Here is a 19,648-nt window from a genome sequence, read left to right as displayed (position 1 = left end):
TGGGAGCTGACTGTGACTCAGATCTTGAATTCTTTACTGCCAAATTTAGACCTAAATTGAAGAAAGTAGGGAAAACCACTAGACCATTCAGGTATGACCTAAATCAAATCCCTTATGATTATACAGTGGAAGTGAGAAAAAGATTTAAGGGCCTAGATCTGACAGACAGAATGCCTGATGAACTATGGAATGAGGTTCACGACATTGTACAGGAGACAGGGATCAAGACCATCCCCAAGAAAAAGAAATGCAAAAAAACAAAATGGCTGTCTGAGGAAGCCTTACAAATAGCTGAGAAAAGAAGAGAAGTGAAAAGCAAAGGAGAAAAGGAAAGATATAAGCACCCGAACGCAGAGTTCCAAAGAATAGCAAGGAGAGATAAGAAAGCCTTCTTCAGCGATCAATGCAAAGAAATAGAGGAAAACAACAGAATGGGAAAGACTAGAGATCTCTTCAAGAAAATTAGAGATACCAAGAGAACATTTCATGCAAAGATGGGCTCAATAAAGGACAGAAATGGTATGGACCTAACAGAAGCAGAAGATATTAAGAAGAGGTGGCAAGAATACACAGAAGAACTATGCAGAAAAGATCTTCATGACCCAGATAATCACAATGGTGTGATCACTCACCTAGAGCCAGACATCCTGGAATGTGAAATTAAGTGGGCCTTAAGAAGCATCACTACGAACAAAGCTAGTGGAGGTGATGGAATTCCAGTTGAGCTATTTCAAATCCTGAAAGATGATGCTTTGAAAGTGCTGCACTCACTATGCCAGCAAATTTGAAAATGCAGCAGTGGCCACAGGACTGGAAAAGGTCAGTTTTCATTCCAATTCCAAAAAAAGGCAATGCCAAAGAATGCTCAAACTACTGCACAATTGCACTGAACTCACACATTAGTTAGTAACTAATGCTCAAAATTCTCCAAGCCAGGATTCAACAATACACGAACCAAGAACTTCCAGATGTTCAAGCTGGTTTTAGAAAAGGCAGACGAACCAGAGATCAAATTGCCAACACTTGCTGGATCACCAAAAAAAGGAAGAAAGTTCCAGAAAAACATCTATTTCTGCTTTATTGACTACGCCAAAGCCTTTGACTGCATGGATCACAATAAACTGTGGAAAATTCTGAAAGAGATGGGAATACCAGACCACCTGACCTGCCTCTTGAGAAATCTGTATGTGGGTCAGGAAGGAACAGTTAGAACTGGACATGGAACGACAGACTGGTTCCAAATAGGAAAAGGAGTACGTCAAGGCTGTATATTGTCACCTGCTTATTTAACACATATGCAGAGTACATCATGAGAAACGCTGGGCTGGATGAAGCACAAGCTGGAATCAAGATTGCCAGGAGAAATATCAATAACCTTAGATATGTAGATAATACCACCCTTATGGCAGAAAGTGAAGAAGAACTAAAGAGCCTCTTGATGAAAGTGAAAGAGGAGAGTGAAAAAGTTGGCTTAAAGCTCAACATTCAGAAAACGAAGATCATGGCATCCAGTCCCATCAGTTCATGGGAAATAGATGGGGAAACAGTGCAAACAGTGTCAGACTTTATTTTTGGAGGCTCCAAAATCACTGCAGATGGTGACTGCAGCCATGAAATTAAAAGACGCTTACTTCTTGGAAGAAAAGTTATGACCAATCTAGACAGCATATTAAAAACCAGAGACATTACTTTGCCAACAAAGGTCCATCTAGTCAAGGCTACGGTTTTTCCAGTAGTCATGCACGGATGTGAGAGTTGGACTATAAAGAAAGCTGAGCGCCGAAGAACTGATGCTTTTGAACTGAGGTGTTGGAGAAGACTCTTGAGAGTCCCTTGGATTGCAAGGAGATCCAAACAGTCCATCCTAAAGGAAATCAGTCCTGAATATTCATTGGAAGGACTGATGTTGAGGCTGAAATGCGAATACTTTGGCCACCTGATGCAAAGAACTGACTCATTTGAAAAGACCCTGATGCTGGGAAAGATTGAAGTCGGGAGGAAAAGGGATCGACAGAGGATGAGGTGGTTGTATGGCATCACCGACTCATGGACATGAGTCTGAGTAAACTCCAAGTGTTGGTGATGGACAGGGTGGTCTGGTGTGCTGCAGTCCAGGGGGTCACAAGGAGTCGGACATGACTGAGCAACTGAACTGAACCGATCCTCAGTCAGAGGCAGGCAGCGTCTCACTCTCCATCTTTCCAACGCCCTCCCGTCCCTTACTGCCCAGCAATTGGCCATTCTGTCTTCTAAACCCTGCCCACATGTAACTCCTGGTGAAATCGGCACGACTTCCTCATCTCTACCTGCTCTAAAGTCAAAGGTGACCACTCTCTTCCATCTACCACTCCAAACCCATCTAGTACACCGTGTTACTTATCTACATTCCTTTCTCTGCCATATTAGTTTATTAGCCTGATGGAGGCAGGGCACATGTCTTATTTTATTCTATAACCCCAGTGTAAAACAGAATGCTTGACCCAACGTCACTCTTCATCAATCTTCTCTGAAGTAACGGAAGTGGCCTTTGGATTGTCAGATCATCAAAAGCAACCGTAGCAAAGCATCCACTACCTGGGGGTCAGACCAAGGCCTCACTGCATATGTGACATACTTTTTCATGGGATGTAGATGGCATTAACAGATGCAGTTTTCACCCACCATTCTTAAATCAGGTGCCCCACTCTCTCTCCACCTCTTTCCCAATACAGGCCACCTATCTATAAACAGGGAGGAGTACAAACCCTGTCTATACATCCCTTGTCAGAAGCCCATCTTTGCCTAGTGGTCACTCTTTCTAGGGTTTATGTCTCTACAAATAAAGAATAGTAGCAAGACTCACTCTAAATCCCCCTAAAAAAGGTATCAGAAGTGTACTGTCAGAGCTCCCCCACATACCCTTAATTTCTGTCTCAAGTGAAGCTGGTAGATTGGCTCTGATCACTTCCCCTGCCAGTGTGGGTCTCTAGTCATGCTGATGGTGGCTTAGCTGAGAGTTGCAGACATCACTTCTGTTATCTGCCTCCATCACCAAATGGCCCCACCAGTTCCTCCTCTGGGGCCCAGGACCTCTTGATAAGTTTAATATGTCCTTTCCTTGATGTAAAGGACAAGAACAGTACAGGGTGTATTTACCTGCATGATACTTAGTACTGAATCTGACAGAGACTGAATTGAGAGTGAAACCTTTTTACCCATCCTGTCTCTTGGTATCCTGCAATTCTGTCTCGTTGCAATCCACAGAGAAAGAGTCCAGCAATCAAAAGAATGGTAGCGCCCGAGAGGGGAGACAGAGCTAATCTGGCAGCCCCAAGATGCAGTTACAGTGCCTTTCAAAAATAAAGGATCCACCCAAATGGAGATAGTCCAGAATCATTTTTTAAATCAACATGAAATTAATAAATAAGGCACTGAAAATCAAACACTGTTCAAATGTAAAGGGCAGCATTGTACAAATCTCCATGAAACAAAAACATTATGATGTTCCTTTGCTAAAAATCCAGAACTGCAGAGCACTTAGCCTCAAAAATCTGCGAAGGGAGTCAACCTGTCAAAATTTGAAGCTGTTATTTAAGACAATCAGTGCAGCAGATATAATGGGCCACTCAACTACTGCCTACAGCACATGTGGATTTGATGAGGTATTTGAAGATAATCAAGAGAAAAACTGCATTTAGACTTTCTTTATAAAACTATACCACATATAAAGATTTCATACAAAGCATAGTGTTGAATATGAGGTCATTCTCACTTTTACCAAAGAAAGCAATGTGAAAGGTGATACAATTTAACAAGCATTTCTGGTATACATACTATATATCTGGTACTGTGCTAAAAACAGGGATAGGAGAATAAATAAGACTCATTCTTTGTTCTTAAATAGTTCAACTTAGGGTGGAAGACAGAATGGTTGCACTCTGTGGTCAAGCCCAGCCAGTTCCTCTCCTGCATTCACGTGGACTTCTTTCCCAGGCCCACTGCATCTAGACAGCACACATGGCCAGTCTGACCAGTGGAATGCTGGCACAAGTGATGTCTGCCACTTCCAGGCCAAGCCCCCAGGCTTCTGTGGCATCCTCCACACTTTCCTTGCTCACCAGTTGGCACAGGACAGGGAATCTACAAAAAACCCCAAAACCAAAAGGAACAGCAGTAGGTGGCTGCATGGGTCATAGACCCCATCTCCCCCTGAGAAAGCGATAAACCACTGTCCTTTGGGAATTGTCTGTTAGGTTAGTAGACCTTGATGAGTAGACAGTATAATGTAAGATATGGTTTTCAAAATGAAAACACTGCACAGGGAGTTATAGGAACACAAGTATGAAGCCCCTAAGTGACGGTGAGGGAAAAGGGAGGAAGGGACTTCCTAGAGAAGAGGCAGTTGGAGTTTCATCCCAAAAGATGAGCAGGATTCACTTGGGGTGGGGGAAAATGTGAAAGTTTACGTCACATGAGCAAATTTAAAGGGTATAAAGGAATAGAGAAGATATTGGACCCGGAAGCAAAGTGGGTTTTCACATAATAGCAGTGAAGAGCCATTTACATATCCCAGCAATACTCCAGACAGGATCAGATCTACAGCTGTAAGGTCCTCAATGGAGAACAGTTTGAAAGAATTGGGAGATAACTGTGGTATTGGAGAAGACTCTTCAGAGTCCCTTGGACTGCAAGGAGATTCAACCAGTCCATCCTAAAGGAGATCAGTCCTGGGTGTTCATTGGAAGGACTGATGTTGAGGCTAAAACTCCAATACTTTGGCCACCTGATGCGAACTGACTCACTGGAAAAGACGCTGATGCTGGGAAAGATTGAGGGCAGGAGGAGAAGGGGACGACAGAGGATGAGATGGTTGGATGGCATCACCGACTCAATGGACTTGGGTTTGGGTGGACTCCGGGAGTTGGTGATGGACAGGGAGGCCTGGTGTGCTGCAGTTGGTGATGGACAGGGAGGCCTGGCGTGCTGTGGTTCATGGGGTCACAAAGAGTCAGACATGACTGAGCGACTAAACTGAACTGAATGGCAGAAAGGCCAGTTACGGGTCTGCTGCAGTTCCCCACAGTAGGAATGAGAAAGAACTGGTGTGGGGCAGAAAGGAGGAAGCAGATCTAAGAAATACCACATGGAAGCATCAAAGGACTTTTATGACCAACCAGACAAGTAATAGAATATGGAGGATGAGAGGTCATCAAGGAATGAAGGATTTCCGGTTTCTGAATTAGACAACCAGGTGAATGGTGGTACCAGAAATGAAGAAAGAGGCTACAGGAGGATGTGTATGTGTTTAGTCGCTCATTTGTGTCCAACTCTTTGCGACCTCATGAACTGTAGCTCGCTAGGCTCCTCTGTCTGTGGGGATTCTCCAGGCAAGAAAACTGGAGTGGATTGCCATTTCCTCCCCCAGGGGATCTTCCCAACCCAGGGATTGAACCCAGGTCTCCCTCACTGCAAGTAGATTCTTTACTATCTGAACCACCAGGACAGGAGGATGGGGACATGCAGACAGACAGAGAACAAGCTGGGCTTGAACTATGTATGGGACATCAAGGTGGTGAAGTCCCAAAGCTGCTGGATATTGAGGTCGATAGCAAGTTCAAGGCTAGAGGTGTGTGCCTGAGGGAAGCTGAAGCCATGGAATGGATGAGATCCAACTGAAATAAAGGAAAGAACCCCGAGACACCAGCACACAAGGGAAACTGTATTGGATGCACCTGCAAAGACACAGAAGACAGAGACATGTCTAGAAATTCTGGGTAGAGAGAGTTTTAAAAGGTGAGATATCATTAAAAATAAGGACTGAAAAGTAACCATGGCTCTTAGCTGTCATATCCTGATAATCTTGTTAAGAGCACTCTCACTTAACAACTTACACTCATCTATTGGGATGGTAATAATGGGGACTAGAGGATAATGATTCCTTCTAAAGAGGTGTCTAACCTCAGCTCCAACTGAAGGCTGCCATGTGGGAAAGTAAAGCCCAGTAGTCTCAGAGCTTCTGATTCTTTTTTCCCTAAAAGACAGAAATCTGGAGTTTTGCATGAAATCTCAATATTATTTAAACATGGCAAAAGTCAAAATGTAACACTGAGCAGAACTTAAAAAACACTTCTGTGGGTCATAGCAGACCCCATGAGCCCTGTGTTTGCAAACTTAGAGGCTGCTCAATGCAAGTCAAGTAACAGAACCAAAACCAAGTTAGAAGCATGTGCCTTGCTGATGGTGAGTCAGTCCTGTCTACATGCTGGAAAGAGCATCTAGTTCACACATTGGGAGAGGAGAGAACTGAATAGGAAATAAAGCACTCAAGTCAGTCACTGCCCAATAAACTGAAAAGCATTTGGGGAATTCAGTGTGGTCCTAGCTTATGCATAAAGGAAACTTATCCTCTGGAAACAAGACATCAAAAGCTGAAAATTTCAGGAATTCAAGAGTTCTAATTTTTTCTTCCAGTTGATTCTTGTCCTTGTACAAATTCTAAAACTGATCTCACAGTCAATCAGGAGAGTCCATTGCTCTTAACTAATTCCAATCTATGAAGCTGATCTCAACTTGTAAAACCAATAAATTATTCCAAATATCTGAATACAGAAGAGATTCATTTTGAAAGTCAATCAGATGTTTCTTTTAAAAAAAAAAAACACTATCCTCATACACAAAGATCTGCAAATCTTCCTAAAAATTCTATCATACCCACTACCCCATAAACTCAGTGTTCATACTATTTGACTCCTGAACTCACACACATGTACACACTATACACTCTTATTTGTACTTTTGTTACTGAACAAGTACTTCCCCTTATTTACTTATATATAAAATCAATGCTCAATTTAATAAGTTCTTTGAACACCTGCTGGGAGAATTCACTCACGGTAGGAGTAGAAAGATAGTTGCTAATAACAAGTTGGTCCGTAGGTGTCTAAGACATAATTATCTGCTGTCAAATGATTTTAAAAATCAATTTAGTTCAGTGACACCAAAAGATGTAGTAGTAGTAGATTAGTGGTTCTCAATTCTAACTGGGCATTTGTATCATCTGAAGTATCTTTTTTTAATACCTATGCCCAGGTTTCACTCCAAATCCATGGAAGAAAAGGACTGAAATATATATTATTTAAAATGTTAAAATTAGAGGTAACTAATGATCAACCAAAGTTGAGAGCCCTGCAGGATATGGTTCAATTAGCCATTCACCTGTGACATGTAATTTTGATGATTAACTAATTACTCAATGATCCCCACCTTTACTACTGAAGACAATCCCCTCTCCACTAACTACTTAACTGAACTGGATTTAAAGCCTCAGATGATGATAAACTACCAGGATCCAAAGACAAGCAATCCCTTAATTCTTGCACCTTGGTCAGCTCACCTCCCTAGTAGAGGTTATCAAAGGACAGGGATCAGGGAGGCCACAGGAACCTCAAAGTCTGAGAGAATTCAGAACATAATTAAAGCCTTCCCCAAAGCTCCCTCAGTTTCTTCAGTATCTTACCTACTTCTAGCCTTATCTGATGCTGATTAAGCTGGCTTCCCACATTCCACAAATACCAGCTTCCTTTGTTTTTCTCAGTTGGAGGTGGCCAGTTTTCTTCTGCTCACAAAACCCAGACTGTCCTCCTTGGGCTTCATGTACCCTTCAAACTGTAGAAACCCCAACTCTCTCCTCAATCTTGAAATCTGCCTTTCTCCCATCTAAATTATTCAGGGCTCCGGAAGAAACAGGCTTCATTTACATTCATGTTCCCACTTAACATGTTTCTTTACCTCCTTACCTCTCTACCCAGATATCTCAGAGATCATGCCCAATTTTTCAATTTGTAATTAGACTGAAGAAGATTCTTCAGACTTGATTTGCAAATCCTGCAATTTTTTTCACAGAAATCAGACTTCCCCCTGTAACATACAGACCTATACTGTAAAAGATAGAATTGAAAGGAGTGTGAGGATGCCTCAACACTTTGAAGGCTTCCCAGGTGGCTCAGTGGTAAAGAATTTGCTGACAATGGAGGAGACGCAAGAGACCAGGTTTGATCCCTGTGTTGGGAAGAGAAGGAAATGGCAACTTACTCCAGTATTCTTGCCTGGGAAATCCCATGGACAGAGGAGCCTGGCAGGCTATAGACTATGGGGTCACAAAGAGTTGGACACGACTGAGCACGTACGCAAGCCTCCTTTTGCAAGAAACACAATAGCTATTGCTATCATTGGGTTGATATATTATTGTAGCAGTTTATAGATGGAATTTTTTTAAAAACAAACTGTATACAAATTAATAAGATGGATAAGTTCCACTGCATAATGACTTACTAGGCTCCATATTAATGACTGAGAGTAAAGACCTGGAAACACAGTTCCTGGGTTTCCAAATCTCAATTCTACCACATACTAGTCATACTTCTGTGCTTTTCCCCAATCTGTAAAATGGGGATATTAGTACCTCATTCACAGAGTTAGTCATTTGATATACGTAGGCTGCAGTCCATGAGGTGGCGAAGAGTCTGACACAACTGAGCGACTTCACTTTCACTTTTCGCTTTCATGCACTGGAGAAGGAAATGGCAACCCATTGCAATGTTCTTGCCTGGAGAATCCCAGGGATGGGGGAGCCTGGTAGGCTGCCATCTATGGGGTTGCACAGAGTCAGACACGACTGAAGTGATTTGGCAGCAGCAGCAAAGCACCTAGAACACTGCCTGCGCCAAGTAAGTACAATTCCTCTCGGTGGTTGTGTTATTACTACTGAGTAAGCCCATCCTCATTGGCTTGCAGCTTCTGCGGCCCTCATTAAGTCTGTGCTTCCCTGGTGGTTCAGACAGTAAAGAATCCACCGGCCAATGCGGGAGATCCAGGTTCGATCCCTGGGTCGGGGAAGAGCCTCTGGAGGAAGAAATGGCAACCCACTTCAATATTCTTGCCTGGAAAATGCCATGGACAGAGGAGCCTTGCAGGCTACAGTCCACTGGGTTGCAAAGAGTCAGACACGACCAACGGAGTAACACACGAGGGATTAAAACCTCGCTGTCCAGAGAAACAAACCGTTTAAACCTTTCACTAATTTAAAGAAATTGAATTTATGCCAAGTTGTTTTTGAAATTGAATTTTGATATTTCTGGTCTTTTCCCATCATTTTCTAAATTCAATGGATAAAAGCATGGACTTTATCAGAGTATTTTGTGACATTTTAGTTCCATTAGGAATATAATTTAATATTAGTTAAAGCCTTGTTATGATTACAATGCTATTTAAAACGAAACTATGAGAGAGGAGTATTTTGGGAGGAGAAAAATATCACTCTCCAGTTATTAAATTGAGATTTTAAAAGCCAAAGAAGGGAGGGAGAATTTATTAGTTGCAAGTGACCTTTAAATGTCACATTCACTAATATATAAATGTAAACACAGAAAAATGTAATGTCTGGTAATAATGGTAAACTGATCAATACAATTACATTATGGGATCTGTGATATTATAAATTATGCTTTCAGTACAGAATATTGATAGTTTTTTAACACCTCTTAAGATCAAATTATAATGCATTAAATATCCTATAGTTAAATTCCCTGTGTGCTATTTATAAGCTTATAGCTTACTTCTATTACCTGGACAGTTCCATGTATTGAATTTCTAAATATTCAAGGTTTTAGAATTAAATTATTTTTCACAATGTTTAAAATAATAAAAATAAGTTTATCATCTCAATAAAACAACCTCCCCGTGAAATTTGCTTTAATAATTTGTCTAGAATAGCATGGTTAGGTTTAACCTTAGACTACTTTCAGAAGTTAGGGAAATAGGATTTTAAGGACAACTGGTTACTTGTGTTACTTTTCATTTTTAACTGAATTACACAATATAAACAGCAGGCACTATGGTAACAAAGGAAAAAGCATTAGGCAGATACTTATATAGTTATATAGGCTACTTTGATTACTTTCTCTCTCTGCCTCAATTCCATTAGTAAAAAGTCCAGCTTTAGAGATTATATTTAATATATTAACAGACCATTCTCTACGCTCATCTTTAGCTCTTGACTGTTCAAGGAAATATGCACATGCATTTATCCAGAGTGGAATTTTTTCCTGTATAATAATTCCAAGTGGAGGCACAGAGATGCAGAGATTTTCTTAAATGCCTCAGCTATATATATTTAGAAAACACAATTGCTTTCATGCCTTGGATAACCAAGATGACATTAAAATAAACTACATCTTTCCATCATGAAATTGGCCAACGTACTATTTCTACAGTTCTCACAGCATGAGGACAAACATTAAGAGAACCACTGGCCTCTAAATTAAAAGTTTATGATTTGTCCTATTTGAGAAGATTGGGGGCAAACAAGATATGCTTTTGGAGGATTCAAAAAAAAAAAAAAAGATGCCCCTGGAGGACTTCATTTAAGTTTTCATTGAAACTTTTTTCTTTAAAGAAGAAACAGGCCCAGCATGTTACCCAAACACTCAATATGAGTTCTAGAGTCTAGCTACGGCTTCTGAATATTTAAGTATGCCTTACACACTGGCTCAGAGGGTAAAGCGTCTGCCTGCAATGCAGGAGACCTGGGTTCGATCCCTGGGTCAGGAAGATCCCCTGGAGAAGGAAATGGCAACCCACTCCAGTACTCTTGCCTGGAAAATCACATGGACAGAAAAGCCTGGTAGACTACAGTCCATGGGATCGCAAAGAGTCGGACACGACTGAGCGACTTCACTTTCACTTTACACACTTACAAACACTTCTGGAACCTTACTTAGATTTCACTTGTTCCTGGCTTCAGGGACAGAGCTGGGAACAGTCTTTGTCATCATTTCGACAGTCACCCCGGACCTGACCCTGCCCACACACTTAGTAGATGCTGATAGAAAGTGAGGTGTTAAAGTAAAAATAGCCAAGTGTAGACTGGTTGGTATCAGCACACAGCATCCTTCCACCTGACCTCCTGCTGGAGTCATTGAGAGAGGCCAGCTCCAGAGGCTGAAATTCCAAGGGCCTCACTAGTTGTAACTTCCGAGTATCTGTTACTTAGCACCAATCAACTTTCTAACCCAAGGATTAGAAGTAGGGCGGGCCTTAGCTGGTCAAAAATCACATCTGAGGTGAGCAACACCTTCGAGTGCTCCCCTGAGGTCTGTTCGCTCCAACAACTTCTACAGCAGTGCTTGTCCAACTTCACTGGCCATTGCAATCACCTGCGAGCTTGTTGAAAAGCAGATTTTGAGGCCGTGGGCTTGGACCCGGGCACCAGATGTTGCCGTTCTAACGAGCCCACAAGTGATTCGGGTGCCGCGGTTCCAACCACCACCCTGAAACAAGCAAGGCCCACAAACGCCCAGATCCCTCATATTAGCAACATACAAAAGTTGCGGCCACAGGTCGTGACAAATCAGGTCGCCGAGGTGCTCCGCGTCCCCCGAGCGTCGCCACCCTGTCCTCGGGGCACCTGGCAGGTGCGGTGGCGGCGGAGCGCTCCCGGGTAGCCAGCCCGCAGCCGCGCCCCCTCCTCCGCCCCGCCCGCGCGCCCCCAGCGCCGCGCCCACCTTCTCGCGGGTCTTCAGGTACCGCTGCAGAGCCTGCTGTGTGAGCTCCCGGACGCGCAGCTGGCCCTCCTTGCAGGGCACCACGATTCCGGTCCTGCCGAAACACACGGTCACTTTCATCCTGGCCCCCGGCGACCACGCCGGGCCCGGCCGAACAGGTGTCTGGGCCGGCGGGCGCGGCCCCACTCTCAGGGGACACCGGGCGCCGGCGGAGACCCCGGGGCGCCTCTCCCCGGCCCCCCTTCCGGATCAGGGGCTCGCAGCAGCGCCCCTCTGCCCGGGGCAGGCGGCCGCCGGCGGGCGGGAATCGATCTGAGAGCAGGAGGCAGCGGGGAGGGCTACCTCCCAGGTGGCTGGGGGCCGGGGAAGCCGGGGGGGGGGGCGGGCTGCTCCTCCTGCTCCGGCTCCGGCTCGGGCCCGGCCCAGGCGGCTGCTCCCCGCCCGCCAAAGCGAAACTGCCGGCCTGGCCCTGGCCCTCGCCCTGGCCCTGGCCCTGGCCCTGGCGGCGGCGGGGCCGGCCCCAAGCCCCGGGCTGGAGTGGGCGGCGGCGGCGGCGGCGCGCGGGGCCAGAGTTGGGAGGAAACTTTTGCGCCGGATCCCAACTCCTCCGCCGCGCGCCGCGCTCTGGGCTCCCGCGGCCCCCGGGCCGGCCTGGGCCCGGCTCTTAAAGGGGCCGCGGCGCTCCCCGGGCCCGCCGTGCAGTCGGCGGCGCGGGGCGGGGGCCGTGCGGGGCGGTAACCGGAGACCGGAGACTGCTCCCCCTCCCTCGGTCTCTCCCTGGCTCTGTCCCTCCCGCACACGCACGGATCTCTAGGGAATTGTAACGGGACCTCAGAGCTCCCCACCAGGGGATTGAAACCGGATCTCATAAAGCACACTCCAGGGAATAGCTGAAAGACTGCAGAGCTACACCCTTAAAACCAAGGGATTGGAGCCAGATTCGAGGAGAGCCCGGGAGCAGGTGCTTCTCGCCCCGCCCACCGAAAACACCTCTAGGCGTGGAGGTTCGCAGATATTGAGCTGCAGCGGTGGCCAAAGGACCTGTTAAGAATTTAGTCTTGAGCACAGCATCACATCTGCCTTCTAAAGCTCTTTGATGGAAAAAAAGTGAAGGGATTCTTGGAGAAAACGTAGTAGTGGAATCTTCCTTTTAGGCAGAACACTCAATATTCCCTCAAAAGGCCACATCCCTGACCCAGATATGATGATGGATGTTCACATTTATCCTTCTGAAATGCGCTTCCGGTCGAACTTTTGGCTACAGAAAAATAAATTTCAACACTTTTAAGCTCATGATTTGGTAGATGTGTATCCATTGCCAATTGAAATTGGCATCTCTGGGGTGGGGTAAATCGGCAGATAACATCTGTACCATTTTTAGCTCAAACATAAATGAGCTCCTTTGAACGCCAACAATTACCCTTTAAGGAAAGTATTATTCTTCCCAATTTATCATAAAGAATGGTACCCAGGAAGATTAAGGAAATGAGATGACCATGGAGTTAGTTATGCTAAGAGGAACTCCATTCTTCCAACACTCAATCCCTCGTCTCCCCCACACTTTTCTTCACAATCCAGCTCATCCAACAAGTTCGTCAGGACTACATCATGTATTTTTCTAAAAAAGAGATTTGTTCTACTGCCTACCAGGTGGCGTTAAGGCAGTGCTATCAGTTTTATTAAGCATGAAAATCTTTTCTAAAGTTGTGGTGTAGTTTCTTTTTGTTACCGTTCAGTCATCAAGTCTTGACTGACTCTGATCCCATGGACTGAAGCATGCCAGGCTTCCTTGTTCTTCACTGTCTCTCGGCATTTACTCAAATGCGTGTCCATTGAGTCAATGATGTCATCCAACAATCTCATCCTCTGTCATCACCTTCTCCTCCTACCCTCAACCTTTCCCAGCATCAAGGTCATTTCCAATGAATTGGCTCTTGGCATCGGGTGACCAAAGTGTTGAAGGTTCATCTTCAGCATCAGTCCTTCCAATGAATATTCAGGTTTGATTTCCTTTAGGATTCACTGGTTTGATCTCCTTGCTGTCCAAGGGACTCTCAAGAGTCTTCCCCAGCACAATTTGAAAGCATCAGTTCTTCACTGCTCAGCCTTCTTTATGGTCCAACTCTCACATCCATACATGACTACTGGAGAAACCATAGCTTTGACTGTACAGATTTTTGTGGGCAAAGTGATGTCTCTGCTTTTTAATGTACTATCTAGGTTTGTCATAGATTTTCTTCCAAGAAGCAAGCGTCTTTTAATTTCATGGTTGCAGTTTTAAATTTTTTAATTCATTCATACATGCAATATGTGTGTGTGTGTGTGCATGCATGGTCTTCTGTGTACAGGGCCTTATATAACATCAATGGCGTATATTTGAATGTCATGATCAAAGAGGATCATGAGGACTAAGAAGTTGATTTTAAGAAGATGTATATATATGGCTGAGTCCCTTCGCTGTTCACCTGAAACTATCACAACATTATTAATTGACTATACCCCAATACAAAGTAAAAAGTTTAAAAAGAATTACACACAAGAAGATGTATATTAGTATTAATTTGGTTGCAAATCCAATATAAACTAATTTAAATAAACTAAAGAGAGGATCTATTTCCTTATAAAATCAGAAAAACCAAAGAGCATTCCTTTGAGGCAAGACCAAATCCAGAAACTCAGTGTCCTCATGGTCATCTCTCTCCATCTGCTGGCTCTGTGTTCCTCTGCACTGTCGCCATTCTCGGACAGTCTGTCCCTCAGGAGGCAAAGATGGCCAGACCCCATGTTTCAAGTTTATACAGTCTGATAGGCAGCCATCCCAGACATCACTAGCCTTTTGCTGCTGAGGACTTACATATCCAAGCTTAAGTCACGTACCTTCCCTCTGGCAAGATGAATGCAGCATTGATCAACCAGGCCTGATTCACCTGCCGCTAAATCATACGGAAGAAGAACAGGAGAATGGTGAACCACAATAGATGAGACAAAAATAAAAATTTAGCCATAACAAAACGTAAGATTGTTTCCCACCCTCAAAGTTCTCATAGATAGTAGAGGCAACAAGATCTACAGATGCGAAGTTAAATAGAAATTACAAAACAACAATGAATGTGATAATTCTACTGAACATTATTGATTTAAAAACATTGCAGGCACTGTTCTAGGTGTAGATAGATGATCGATATTACATATGTACAGATATATGCATACATGTATATGTATACATCATATGTTATATATCTACATTTTATTTCTCTTTGCAATAACCTTAGAAGGGAGATATTTTTTTATCTTCCTTTTAGAGATAAGGAAACTGAGGCCAAGAAAGGTGAAGATCACATTCTTAGAAAGTACTGGAGACCAGTTTAGAACCTAGGGTATCTGAATCCAGAGTCTTCATAGCCACGACTGTGCTGATCTTATATGGGAAACTCCAAATGAGCAGAGTGAACAAATAAATACTAATACAGGACTTTCATGTGTGACAGTTTTAATATTGCATATTATATGGACACTTAGGATAGTACAGAGCAAAGGTTTTTAACTGATGTAATAGTCTTGCATGTTACCATTCTTTATGCTTCATGGTGCTTTTTTTTTTTTTCTTTAATTCTTCTTCACACTTGCTCCAGATTCCTCCTCTTCTGCTCAGTGAATAGCTCCTACTCTTCTTCCCATCACAAAGTTTCAGCTTTAGCCCTTCCTCAATATCTAGAGCCCAGATCCACTGTCCTTAGGGATTTGAGAAACTCCAGATGAATCACAAAGAACACCCAAGTTCTCCAAATCCCACTTTTAGAAAGAGTGGAATCAGGTCTTGTGAGTGCAGCAGAAGTTGTGAGGTGTGAAATTAAGGTGCAGTGGAGGTGAGCACAGATGTGAACAAGGCATTGTACAATCCTGCACAGTATGGAGCAAATGTTAATGATCCAAACTAGTATTATAAAAACATTTTAGTGTTTACATTTCAAGTTTATTAGATAGCCATATTTAATTTGTTATTCAACTTTGTCATACCATACGTAGAAGTGATTTATCATATATTAAGAAGTGATAGAAGAGAACATAGTTGCAACACACAGAAACTCAGGCCCAGCAAATTCCTAAATCAATATTTCATGCCCCGTGGGACCTTCTGGGCAGAAGACAATAGATAATTTGCCTTGATTAAGTAACACTAGAGGATTCTAGGTCTGGGCTCCATTTTCTTGTTTTGCCTGTTGGATAGGTAAATATTGCCTGTGGTGTGATATTTTCCCATTTGTTATCCAACAGCATAGCAAGCCTTGGAGTAGCCTGTGAAAACGTGTTATGCAGAGAACAATAATACTGACTGATATTACTAAACTGCTCTGTGTTATGGAAAGTATAACTAAAATGTCAGGTACCGTTGGGTATATATTGAAGGAAGAATGATAATTTTTAATATATAGTTGATCAGTCATCCATTCTGATGTTTTGCACTATTAAAAATAAAATATTTTTATCTTTCAAGAAATTATGTATAACAAGCAATATTTATTGCCAGAAACTAATTGAATGGGAGATAAGCTTTTTCTGAAGATCCTTGGAGCAATTAATATAATAGATTATGTTCTTAGCTTCCTTATTAAGGCAGGTACCAGAGTGATAGCATAAGAGAAAAATGGGTATGATTTTTCATTCTTTCCTTCAATGTTTAAAATCAAAGGGTTTGGTTTATTTTCTTTAACTTGGCAAGAATAAGTTTTTCTTAAGAGATGTTTATCTCTAAATGCCTTATGGCATTCATCTGTTGACTGTTTCTATAGGTCTCCTTATAACATAAATATTTTACACCCTAAAGAGAGTATTGTGGGCTATCCACTTTTGAGAGATTCTTATTTATGCCTCTTCCGTAAGCTAGACTTGTAAGTTTCCACAGTGTTTTACCTAGACCACCCCTCCTTGTAGTGAATTCAACTCTATGAATATTAATATCCTACTTTGATTTACGTTTTCTTGGAAAAGACCTGAATCATGAAATGAGTGCCTCTTTATAAAAACAAAATAAACAAACCAACACAAAGTCAGAAAATTGTTCCAGTTCTGTTTCATTTAGGGTTGATCATGAGTTAGATGTTTTCCCTCATTATGTGATCTCCTTCTCTGAAGCGTATTGTTGTTTAGTCACTAAGTTGTGTCCAACTTTGCAGCCCCATGGACTGCAGCCCACCAGGCTCCTCTGTGTGTGGGATTTCCCAGGCAAGAATACTGGAGTAGGTTGCCATTCTCTTCTCCAGCGGACCTTCCCTACTCAGGAAATGAACACATGTCTCCTGCAATGCAGGCAATTCCTTACCACTAAGGCACCAGGGGCAACCCTGAAGTATATTAAGGTCCATGAATGCTGACCCCTAGGAAGAGATGCTACTTAGAGCATCAAGATTGCCGGGAGAAACATCAATAACCTCAGATATGCAAATGACACCACCCTTATGGCAGAAAGCAAAGAGAAAGTGAAGAGACTCTTGATGAAAGTGAAAGAAGAGAGTGAAAAAGTTGGCTTAAAGCTCAACATTCAGAAAACGAAGATCATGGCATCCAGTCCCTTCACTTCATGGCAAATAGATGGGGAAACAGTGGAAACAGTGGCTGACTTTATTTTTGGGGGGCTCCAAAATCACTGCAGATGGTGATTGCAGCCATGAAATTAAAAGACACTTGCTCCTTGGAAGAAAAGCTATGACCAACCTAGACAGCATATTAAAAAGCAGAGACATTACTTTGCTGACAGAGGCCCATCTAGACAAAGCTTTGGTTTTTCCAGTAGCCATGTATGGATGTGAGAGTTGGACTGTGAAAAAAGCTGAGCCCTGAAGAAACTGATGCTTTTGAACTGTGGTGTTGAAGAAGACTCTTGATAGTCCCTTGGACAGCAAGAAGGTCATGGGGATTCTCCAGATAAGAATACTGGAGTGGGTTGCCATGCCCTCCTCCAGGGGATCTTCCCAACCCAAGGATTGAACCCAGGTCTCTTGCATTGCAGGCGGATTCTTTACCATCTGAGCCACAAGGGAAGCCCATCTAGGGACTAGATATTCAGATTTAGGGACCATAGTTTTGGAGGTGAATACATCAGAATAGAGATTATCCTGAAAGGGAAAAAAGGAGTTTAAAAGGAAAAAACAAGAGGACTAGACTAGAACCCTGGAGAATGCCAATATTGAAGAGAGGGATACAGAGAAGTTACATTGTGTATGATGATGCATTACTAATTATAAGTTACTATTTTACTATGTATATAAACTATTATCAATGTCAAAGATGTGATAAGAAAGGGTGCTGCTGCCCTAGTGAAGACATAATGGTGGAGAACAGGAAATTGAATGTTAAAAATGGAAGGCAAGATAGTTGGACTGGAACAGATAGGCTTCATCAGAGCACAACATAGAATATAAGGTTATAAAGATATGGAAGAAGGAAATGATTGAGGGAAATAATTGAGGGAGAACTATGAGATACATCCCTGGTGGCTCAGAGGTTAAAGCATCTGCCTGGAATGCAGGAGACCTGGGTTCAATCCCTGGGTCAGGGAAGATCCCCTGGAGAAGGAAACGGCAACCCACTCCAGTACTCTTGCCTGGAGAATCCCATGGAGGGAGGAGCCTGGTAGGCTACAATCCATGGGGTCGCAAAGAGCTGGACACGACTGAGCGACTTCACTTTCACTTTCTATGACATATAGACTAGGGAGTCTGGATCTGTTTCACCAAAGAAATATCTTCTTAGTGCTTGAGCAAAGGTGTAATGTTCATAAAATAGCATTTGATTGTTATTCTGACATCTTCCTGTATAAAGAATTACCGTAGTACGTAACTAAAAGTTGGGGAGAATCCAAAAGAAGCATGCTGGAGTAAATTGCATAAAACTATATTGAAGTGAAACATCATATATGCACACAGTGTGGAATATCCCTACCTGTACATGTGCTTATCCAAAGTAACGGACTATATGATTGCTAATGTTCGGCCCTACTGCTCTTCCGTGCATGGGAAGCAGAGGGTGCCACATGACTCAGAGTCTAGTCAGGCAAACTAAAAACAGACCTTATCTCAAACAGAGGGAATTAAATACAAGTTAATTGCACTGTTGATGGAAGGGCTGAAAAACCAAACAGGAAATGCAAGGCAACTTAGAGATTCCCCACAGCAGGAAGCAGCTTCTTTCTCTTGGACTGGCTGGATGCAGAGAGGAGGTACTAGTCTTAGCGGAATCCAGAAGTTGGGCAGCCTGGCAGGAGCTAAAACCTTAGCAGGGAGTACCTGGAAGAAGCTGGGAGCTCTGAGAAAGGGACCGTCCCTGGGAAACCTGGAACTATAAGGAGTTGCATCATGAAAACATGGTCAGAAGACAGAGATAGAGACAGATTTGGGAGAAAGACAGAGAAATACCCATATCCCAGGATCGCTTTCTCCTGTCTTTCATGCTTCCACTAGTGTCTCCCACTTGCTGAACAAGCTGGAAGCATTTTAGCAAGAAGGGTGGGGAAATATTTGGGAGCAAACATAATGACTGGCCCAGAAGGCCTTTCCTGGAAGGATTCTATAGTAATTCATAAATAGAGGTTTTAAGTCTCACAAATATTTTAGATTTAAGAAACATGCTAATAATAATTTCAATTCAATTTGGTATATTTATGAAACAGCATTTTCCCCAAACTAGGTTAAAATCATGATTTTTTCAAGAGAAAGTGCTTCTACATTTTAACAGTGAAATGTATAGGCTTTCCCTTGATTGCTGAGTAACTATTAATTTCCATCATCTAAGAAATAAAAAAATTACTACTCTTGCTCAGTCATCAGACTCAAATTAATAGTTTAGTTTTGATTACACAGGACTATAAGCAGCAAATCCAAAAATCCTGTTAATATTGAATACTGAAGATGTCTGACTATACAATGCTATCTGATAATATTTCATTTATTTTACATGCTTTTTTTAAACACTAATCCATGGATTCGTGATGGAAGCTTTGAAGACTATTTGGGTTTAAACTTGTGATTCCTTTGTATAAAATTATTTGAGAAATCCATTAATACTTTACCATGTGTTTACATGAATAATAAGTGATTTTTATTGTAATAGTA

The 19,648-nt window shown here is 42.7% G+C and overlaps 1 protein-coding gene across 1 annotated transcript in view; it reads right to left on the bottom strand.

Moving 5' to 3' along the window:
- PARD3B (par-3 family cell polarity regulator beta) overlaps window positions 1–11,768 on the bottom strand; it is a 1,152,531-nt gene extending 1,140,763 nt beyond the window's left edge. Inside the window, exon 1 of the mRNA XM_027565061.1 lies at window positions 11,541–11,768. Within this exon, the coding sequence (XP_027420862.1) occupies window positions 11,541–11,660 (120 nt within the window). The 5' untranslated portion in view covers window positions 11,661–11,768. The remainder of the gene's footprint in view (window positions 1–11,540) is intronic.
- Window positions 11,769–19,648: the final 7,880 nt, after the last annotated feature.

Source organism: Bos indicus x Bos taurus, chromosome 2 (genome assembly GCF_003369695.1).
Source record: "Bos indicus x Bos taurus breed Angus x Brahman F1 hybrid chromosome 2, Bos_hybrid_MaternalHap_v2.0, whole genome shotgun sequence".
Lineage (NCBI taxonomy): Eukaryota > Metazoa > Chordata > Mammalia > Artiodactyla > Bovidae > Bos > Bos indicus x Bos taurus.
The sequence above is the reverse complement of the archived record's forward strand: the minus strand, read 5'-3'. Positions and strand labels throughout refer to the sequence as shown.